Below are 9950 nucleotides of genomic sequence, written 5' to 3' on the forward strand. Positions count from 1 at the left end.
TTGAGTACAGTAAACGTACTTAACTGTATTTTTATTGTACGGATGCTGTTTATGCCACAGCAGGATTTTCTGTGTTGCACAAACAACTACTACAGCTTTCTAGTTTTAGAGGTGACCTACAAATACTCTGATGTTTCAATGGTTATAAAAAGTATTTCTGTAAGAAGAATGCTAGACATTATAGCAGCACTTTGCCTAGTGAATTCTCTTTGAGGTATGTATTTGCTGTTACGCTCAATGCAGGTAGATTGTGGATGCGCACTCATCCTCAGGCTCCTCTTGCAGCAGACAGTAATTCTTGTCTTAATATTGTTTAAGAGCAGCTGTGGACATCCAGTGAGCTGTAAATAATTCTAAATACCAGGGTATGCAGTACTGATATTTAAGGATGGACTACTGGATACTAGACATTTTTGGTTTCAAGGAGAGGAGACAGTAAAGGAAATAGAGTGGAGGTGAGAGGAATATCAGATACTGCGTCAGGTAATGACCACCGGAGTGGGACATGTTCCAGTATTCTGTTCTTTCTCCTGGGGGAGAAGTTATCTAAAAAGTAATGGTGTGACTCTTCTTAGATTTATGGCAGATTGAGCACCAGGAGCAAATTTCGGGACCCTCCCCACCCCCTGTCCTTACTGTAGATTTCCCAGACAGACATTGGGCTCTGCTCTAGAAAAGGAGGAAGGGTGGCAGAGAACAAGAGGAGGGTGCTGAAGAGTGGCAATGCGTCTGCTGCATTAAATGTCATGGATCTAGTACCCGTGAAGATGGTAGATGGATCCTCCTTGTACACTGCAGCAGATTGTCCTAATTAAAGCAACTCTTCATCACAGTGTCTTTGGAATCCTCCAAGAATGGTCCAATTTTCAGATTTAATTTATGCTGCTGTTTGTGCCCATGTGTTACCTATTAATGACCGTTAAAAGGCAGGTTCTGGAGCTGGTGTTAGTGATGGACCGATCCTCCTCTCAGACATTGTGACTTTCTCTGTTAGCGTTTGTTTGCATTTTGCTATGTTCTGAAATGGTCTGCCTAATATTCATGCCCTCGATTTCAAAATGCAAACAGTAACAAACCCCCCCAGACTCTTTGGAGTTCAGAGTGGTGCTTTTAATTGGTCTGTGCTGGCAGAGCTTTGCTTGGGTTTGCAAGCACTCACCAGCATCATGCATAGGTTGTCTCTGAACCTGCTGTAGTTTCTTCCTTCAGTGCTTTCCTTTCCTGGCAAATTGATTGTTGTGGGCTTTATGAATTGCTGTTGGAACTCTTTCTTCTCAGTCATTTTAATTTCTTAGTGTAAGATTGAACTGCTCGCTTTAAAAGGTAAATCTATTTGCTTCTAAATAGGTTTCTCTGTGTTTCCTTGGTTTCTGTGATGAACCTGTGTAAAATGCTGTGGAGGAGTTCTGTGAATGGGAAGCTCATAGGGCTTAGACCACTGGAACTAAGCAGTAGAATCATGGGTTAGAGCTGGACAACATTAGCGAGAAAATCACAGTGCAGATGGATTGAGAGACTGTTGGGGATGATTCGGTTTTATAAGAACTTCAAGGAATGTTTACATAGGTTTTGAACCTGATTCTGATTACCTTAGTTTTATGTGTATGAAAATTGAGTTGTAAAACCTCCAAATTTTCTCATTAAAGAAGTAATGCTAGTATAAAACAGCAAAGGATTTGTATGGTCTTTGCTTTTCCTGTTGTTTGGGCTGATATTTGTAGATTTACTGCTTTATCAAACAGCAGCAGGCAGGAAGACATACAGCCCCTGCAAATGTGAAGTTGTGTGTCAGCTGATAAGGCTGTTGTCAAGCCACCCATTGCTGTAGTTAAAATTAGAGGCAATGGTCAGAGTTTATTACTGTGAGTGGGTTCTCAGTGAGTCAGGTACCACCATACCACTAATCACCACTTTCAGTGTCAATCACAACTCCTTAGGGTCATGTTTTATACAATTTCCCCCATTGTAAAGAAATTAGCTATTAACCTTCAACTTGTAGTTTTGTTTCCTCCTCTGTGTTGCTGATCAGTTGTGAATGTCTAAGTTTTAAAAATGTGGGGCTGCTCTTTGATGTTGCTGTTAAGTCAGTTATTGAAAACTGGCATGTCGTAAGGTTCACCTCTTTACTCTTTTAATGCAAAGCATGAAACAGAAGGAGAAAATGCCATTACCATTCGTTCTTGGTTATTTTTACTTCTGATAATTTTGCTATGTGAATATAAATAGCAAATAAAAATGACCATTCTATGAAATAAATTCCACTGCTAAACCCCTCTGCCACCTGCTTTAAACCATGTGAGACAGCAGTGAAGGATGTGATAATGCCACTCTTGTACATGTATATGCACATCTGGGACAAATCAGCTTTAAGCTTTGTCTTAATACGTTGCTTGATGTGACTTTAGCTCAGTTATGTGTATAATTTGCTTTAAAGGCTGCACCTGTTTCTCGTTTCCATTGTAGAAGTTTGGAGGTGACCTTTAAGAATAGCCTGTGTTGGCTCTAGTTTTAGCTTTTCTCAGCAGAAAGCAGAGCTGATCTGGTAATGTTGTAACATTCGAGGCTGCTCACAGGTTTTGAAATCAATTGTTTCATAATTTTAGCACAAACTCATTTTTCTAGGTTTTTTGCCTGAACTAGAGTTGCTATTCCTGGTATTTGATTGTGGTTTAGTGCCAGCGTGTTCTCGGTTTAAATGCTGCTTGCGTAGCAAAGTAAGCAGCTTTTGCTGGGGTGGAGGATTCCAGCGTGCCCTAAGCACAGGAAGGTTTGGGCTGGCCAAACTTCATGTCAGTAGGATCACAGTCGCAGGAGCTGCCCTTTTGGGGAGTCTGTGGTGTTTAAATGACCTTTTTCTACGTTCAGTATTGCTATACTCCTATCAGAAATTCTGTTTCATAGGCATGGTGTAAGCTTTTAATTTAAGGAGTAGATTTAGCCCTGGAAACTGAATCTCATATATCATAACTCTTCCTATCTGCAATTTTGGGACTCTCAAGACCTGACTGCGTCTGTGGTGCCATAACTGACTGTTTTAAGGGTTGTTAGATGGCACAGAGAACAGCTTTCAGGTTCTCCTGACCTGTGTCAGGAATGGTTGGGAATTCCATTCCATATGGATGGCTTTTTCCATCATCTTAAGAACAGAAATTGTCTTTGAATTCAAGCTTTTTGGTTTAAAGGAACTCTTCTTTCTTTCTGCTGTGCGTAACTTGTGCTTTTACACATGCGCAAGAAAAAAAAGCATGTTTGGTTGAATGTTTTTAAAGGGGCATAAATGAAATGACTTTGTTATGTTTTGACCCATTTAGTGGGTGCATTTTCCTCATCTCTAGGTCCACGTGCCAGTGCTGTACAATGCAACAGATCTTATGTTAAGCCCTCGTTCTCACTGCAGCTTCAGAGACACCATATGTTGTTGTCATTATTAGGTGAATACAAGGATCAGAGAACTAGGAAACCAACTTGAGACAGGAAAACATTTGCTCTTCTTAATGCCCAGGGCAGTGGTGGAGTCCCCGTCCCTGGACGTGTTTAAAACATACGTAGATGTGATGCTGAGGGACTTAGTTTAGGGTCCCTGGCAGTGCAGAGTGAACGGTTGGACTTGATGATCTTAAAGGTCTCTTCCAACCAGATGATTCTATGATTGTGAATTCCGTTCTTCAGACATGCTTGCTATGTTAACTTGACTTTCACCCCTTTTATTTCCTTTATGTAAAATGTTTTCAGCAAACAGGAATGACCAGGGCTCTGATAGGTGACTTTAGAAGAAGCGTTTTATGATTTTTATGACCCTTGGATGTTTTTTCTAGTCCCCTCTCAATGTCCTCATTAAGTTCAAGGAAGAGAATGACCAGTTCCTTGTAGTTGCTTCAGTCCCCAGCCCAGTGCTTTAGCTTATACTATCCATAAAAATATACATTCTCCTCTTTTCGTACTGGATATAAACCACTTCAGTAATGTTATAAAGACACCAGAGAAAACCTTCAAAACACCCAGTTTGGTGTTTTCTGCGGTGTGTTCTAGTACAGTGTGTCAGGAGAAGGGACAACCATCGTTCAGATTACAGTGTAATACAGGAAGGAGCGTGTAATCAGGTAATTCATGTGTCGTGGTTGTGTTTCAGACACACACATGCTTTACAAATAAACATGAAGTGGCTTTGGGTTCAAAGAATAGAAATGACTGTATTAGCGTCAAGTATTGGTGGGTCTTGAGAATACTCTTTCTTATCAGTGTATATGTACGCTGGTTAGTAACGGGTTTTGAAATTCAGAAGACGGCTGAATGCTTTTGGGTAGGCACTCCTTACTACTGCCCGGAGAAGTAGCTGGCAAATGTATCCTGTGTTAGTTAGTACGTTAAACCCAAGAAGTTCGGCACTGTAGCCAGAGTTTAAAAAACACAGTGTGTTTATGACGTGTGCTGTGCCCATTAATCCAAATTATTAATAGTGTGAGGTGACCGTTTCAGAGCATGTATGGGGTATATTTCTGAATTTTTATTCATTCTTGCCATTAAAAAATAGTAAATTAATTACTGTTCTGCTCACTTGAATCACACCAGTGAAGCAGACCTAGAAGTAATTTCCAAAGCAGTATAATATTGCTGGTGCTATTTAATAGCTGAAGCAGAGCTCATTTTTGTGGAGAGTTAGTCAAAGGCTGAGCTGCTGGGTCATGGATTTTGGCAACAGCTACTCTACTACTCTGCTTATTCTGTGAGTTTAGTCTGTTAAATAAGAATTAACTTCTTCTCTTTTAAAATAAATCTTAAAATATGTTTTTACAGCCTTGTGGAAGAAATCCATCTTTTTCCAGTTCTTTTCCAAGTCATCTCGGTAAGAATAATTTTACATCTATATTGTAATAGGTGGGTATCATATCTCCCAAACCATGTCAAACCTGTGAGTTTCATTGGGCTTGTTGATAAAATAATATGATGTTGTCAAAAAAAAAATTGGAGAGTTTATCAATACAAAAGCATCTAGTGTAAGCAGCCACATCTGAGTCTCTTACCAACTAAACTACCTGAGTAAAAAGTTCCTTTTAAAGGATAAATACTTTTTTGAGCTGAATAAAAACCTGAAAAGTAGAATTGAGCTTGATCCTTAATTAGAACTATGTATTTGCCCAACCCAAGCAAAAAATGCTGAGGAACTTGCGTTTGATTTAATGGTATCAAACCCGTGTGTGGTGCTGTTGGCACGATGATGCCAAGTGCCACTATTGGCTTTTAGGACTGTTTGCAATACCAAGAGTCGAGGAGATGATTTTGGACAGTTCCATCCCTAAGTAGGTTCTGCCACTTAGGTCATGAAAACTATTGGTGCTTTTGTGTCTCTGAAATGTGGCAAAATAAAAATGTGAACGAAGAAGGAAAATCTGCAGGGCGGTTTGGACGCTGGGGGTTGTGCTGCCCTCTGGCCTTCTCCTTGCTCAATTCCACAGTCTCCTCTATTTCTTCAGTCTCTTTGACAAGGTTGTGTGGGGTAAGCGTCCTGTTGTACTCACCTGCTCCTGGTGAGTATCTACTGTATGCGTTACAAATGAGCAGGCAGAATTTATGCAGTGCAGGCACATCGCGTGCTTGGGTTTGTATCGTGCCTGAAATCCAGTCTTACTTGGGGTAGATGATCTTCCTAAGTGTGATTCTGAATCACCTTTGTTATTCCTTTCTTAGGCTTAAGTATTTTAATCTTCTCTTCCTCTGCAGTGGTTTATTTCCCTGCCTATCATTTTAAATCTCTTTAATACCACATATCCAGATAAGCTTTTTTTTATTAAAGTAACCTCTTTAGTGAAGGGAGATTTTTCCAGTTTCATACAGAACACAGGCTTTATGATATTTAGTGTGTATATATATGTACAAATCTTTTCCTGAGGTAAGTATTATCAATAAAAACTAATAGGTGTCAGAACACAGTAAAATATGGAAGTCGAATGTTTCATGTTAATGCTTTCAAATACAGAATTAATGTTTGAAAAGTGGAATCTTGAAATTTAACTGCCTATAAATGCACACACACAAGCATATATGTGTTAGTATATAAGTATTTGAACATGGTTATGATCTCTAGAAGCATTCCTAGAGCTTGAAAACCTTGTTATAATGTCTCTATAGTAGTGGAATTTAAAATGTATGTCATGCTGTGTTAGTAGGGTGAGTTGGAGTCAGGCATAAATGGTCCCACCTGACCTCCCCGTGGACAGTTTGACCTCATAACTTCTAGAACCAGTTTTCTTAGAGGGTAAAAAACCAGTTAAGCTCAAAACTGCCTGTGTGACTGGTGGTCTGTGAAAGTTTCGAAGCTCTCTTAAACCTGTATAGTTGTCTTTGAGCTTATGGTTGGAGTTGTGAGGAAATATGTTTATAGCTTTTAGGGAGGAAAAATAAACTTGAAACAGCAGAGTGGGAGACTCTTGTATTTCGTAGAGAGTATGTCTGCTGCCCAGCTCACCTGCTGGAGAAGATTAGGACAGGGAATATGGTAAATAATCTAAGCTGTAGCTCTCGGTGGGAAGAGGCAGCTGGCCCTCGCTGCTGTGAATGAGTTTTGAGCTCACGTCCCTCTATAAGCTCTGTGCATGCGTGAGGAGGTGGATGCTGTTCGTTGCTGACAGCTATTGACATTTCGCTCCAGTCTGCGGCCATACTCAGTCCTTAATTCAGCCTCTGCCTCTATTAAAAAGCCCCTGCAAAGGTGTCTGGGAACGGCCAGGCACCATGTGGTTTAAAGAGGAGGGAAGAGTCTTGATGATGCTCTGAGTGTGGTATTTCTGTTCCTGTCTGTGTGTTTGAGGCTGTTACAAAAAAGTTAAATGCAGTGGCTTGTTTTGGTGTGTTTCACCTGCTTGTTACTGGGGTAAATCTGCTTTTATAAGGTATCTGAAATGAAATTCGAAGAGTGATTTTTGTGGCTTGTACAGGGTGGACATTAGTTACAGTTAGGAACCTTAAGCTTATCCATAATGAACATGTCTCCTGCTTTCTGTTAGTAAAGTAGGCATGTTCCTCAAATCTGCTAGGTTTACAAACCAAATCATGTGCTGTAGCAGGGTGCGTAAGCTGCTGTCTTGGATTAGGAACGTGATCTGTGAGGATTTCCGAGAGTGAAAATGCCAAAATCCTATTTTAATGAGTGGTCTATAACGTGAAAGAATTACTTGTTTTGAAAGAGATTTAATATCCAAAGATGGGTGAAGGAGAAACTAGTGAGAACGTGTTAGACTATCCTAGAATTTGTATGTTTGGAATGATAAAACATTATGAGGCACCATTTAAAGGAGATAAATGTAATGCAAATGTAAAAATTATTCTGGGGAGAACACTTCAACGATGACTGTGATCTAAATCTTTTCCAAGCTGACAAATTTCTTACCAATGCATTGAAGACTTGTGTCAACATTCGGTAAGTTATTACATTTCTTTTTAATGCTGAATCAAATGAAAAGGAGTGTTTCTGATGACTGAGGATGCTGTAAAAAGCTGAATTTCCCCTTTCCAAGGAATGAAATGTGGCTCCCCTGGTGGAAATGTGGGTTTTTTCCATTACTCTGTTAACTTGTTTAAATGCTGTAGTTTAAGACTGAGATGCCTGAGACTGCTTACCCCTTAGACTGCTGACCTGAGAACAGCGTAGACTGAAAAGGGCTAAACCTGCAGATCAGGATGCGTCGTCTTGGAAATAAACCTGCAGAAGCGTAACTCTGCTGAGAGCTTTATAGCAGGAAACCGAATCTTACTGAACCAAAAGGTTTCTTCAAAACATTTTGTGTCAGTAATCCTTCAGTCCGGGGTTTCTGGGGAGGTGTTGATATGTCTGTAGATGTTCAATTAGCATTGAATTAGGTTGTCAGTCTGTTCTCTGCAGGTGTTACCCCTGAACACAGAATGAACTCTGGACAGGTTCGTTTGTTGATGTGTAACCATCTGAAGTGGTGACAACAAAATGATTGGAAGCCAAAACGCCTGGTATGAAAGCGAGTTCAGATTGTGGCTGATAATGAAACCCATGCTGTGTCCTTTGTAGAATATTTGGAATATGTCCTGAGAAGACTTTTATCGTGTTTAGGAGAATTATATGTTGAAAAGGGCAAAATGAGTACTCTGTAGTTTAAACTGTGTGTTAAGTCTCTGGTACCACATTCTATAGCATGTTCTTGTGTCTAGCCCATTGCATCAGGAGAATTCTGTTAGTGTTCCCCCAGTTTAATGGGGATGGGAGGAGTGTGTACCTTTTTCTGTGTTTGCTGAACATGGTACCAGCAATTTCACTGCAGTCATCAGATCTGCCCCTCGGTCTTGGGAACTTGGTACTGGGCTTATGTCACCAGCCACAGGGGGAGAGCAGGATTGGCCATAGCCTTGGACTGCCCCAAGGCCTGGGTGGGTGCACAGTCAGTGCTCATGGTCTCTCCCCTCTCTGTTTTCCTGCAAATGCAAAGTTGTTTAAGATCTTCCAAAGTTCTCAGTGCAAAGTTTCTGTATCAAGGTTTTCTCCCTCTCTTCAGCAGTTTCGGGTTGGGGTTTTTTGGTAGTCACAAAGCTGTTTAGTGTTTACACATCCTTTCATCACACCTGATTTGAGCCTTTTTTGATAGAAGTTTTGTACATAACCTTCAGGAACTTGTGAGTATTTGTGTAATTAAAATCCTCTCAAGTTTTTTTGACACCTAATACTACTCACTTTCGCTTTAATTTGCACTCCTTTCAAAGCAACATGTCTGTCGGCAGTCCCCATTCTACACACGCAGCAATGCAGGATGAGTTGCAATTATCACTCGGCAATGAGGTATCGTTGTTAGATGAAAACAGTCTAATAAAACCATCAGCTTAGTCCTGGTCAGAAGAGCAAACTGAATGTTACAGGCTGTAAGAGGAAACGTTACAGTGGTAAGCAGGAAAACGTTGTGCTGTGTTAATCCGTGTGTGGATCTGGGCTTTCCCCTCTCAAAGGCTGTAGTAGAACTGCCAAAAGTGCAGAGAGATGAGACAGACGCTGTGGAAGGTGATGGTTCGGAGGCAGTATGTTGCGTACAGTCATGGTGCCTCATACAAGGTGGCTGTTTGCTCTATCTTGTCATCGAAGAACTGTATTATAAGAACTAAAGAAAACTTGCAGCTGTGATTTTAACCTATCGGAAGGTGATTCTCCCTCCTCAGGGTAAGTTCAGCTGTGAGCTCTGTGCCATCGGGGCCTCAGGTTACCCAAATTAAAGAAGAGACTGGACAAAATAATGGAAGAAAAGTCCAGATTATTTTTTGATGCCATAAGCAGGTTGACTTGTTTTCTGAAGCAATAGCTCCATCTTTGAGGAATTAGCAAGTTAAGAGAGCACAGTATTAGCTTTGAGTTATGAGGTTAATTTTCAGTCTGTGCTGTTTATTTAGTTGGATGCAAATATGTTGGTATTAATGAGCCTGAGTTAAAAATAAACAGTCATTTTGAGAATTCAGGAACAAATTTGGGCATAAAATCATTATTTAAGCATTTATTTTTAGTGGTGTGAATTACTAAACACACAATATTTAACATCAAGCTCTGTTTCAGCCCTTTAACTCCAGCAGGGTTTACTTGTGCGAGTGTAGGTGTCTGTATCTTCAACTGAACCTGACTTAAATGGTTTGGAAATTTCTTCTTGATTAAGGGAGGGCTGGCAGTTGTCACTCTGCTGTTTAAGTGATGGCCATAAATTGATCCTGGTGGCAGATACTGGAGCGCTCTTTGGCGGGTGACGTGGCTTTTGATTTTGTGTAGCTATGTCGTGTGTTTGGAGTTTGGCAATAAATCAGGTTGTGTACAAGGACAAAACAGACTTCTTTACAAAACAGATTATGTATTCAAGTGAAGTATCCGTTCTTGGTGAGTCCTTTCTATTTGACGCACACTTTATTCATTAGGCTGAAGCAGATGGGATGTGTGCGAGGGTCGATAGCTCCTTTCC

At 40.4% G+C, this 9950-nt stretch overlaps 1 protein-coding gene across 1 annotated transcript in view; it reads left to right on the plus strand.

Moving 5' to 3' along the window:
* ULK4 (unc-51 like kinase 4) overlaps positions 1-9950 on the plus strand; it is a 127889-nt gene that overhangs the window by 49751 nt on the left and 68188 nt on the right. The window contains exon 30 of the mRNA XM_010134555.1: positions 4795-4843. Coding sequence (XP_010132857.1) covers positions 4795-4843 — 49 coding nt within the window. The remainder of the gene's footprint in view (positions 1-4794; positions 4844-9950) is intronic.

Source organism: Buceros rhinoceros, unplaced genomic scaffold, assembly GCF_000710305.1.
Source record: "Buceros rhinoceros silvestris isolate BGI_N320 unplaced genomic scaffold, ASM71030v1 scaffold8014, whole genome shotgun sequence".
NCBI classification, from domain to species: domain Eukaryota; kingdom Metazoa; phylum Chordata; class Aves; order Bucerotiformes; family Bucerotidae; genus Buceros; species Buceros rhinoceros.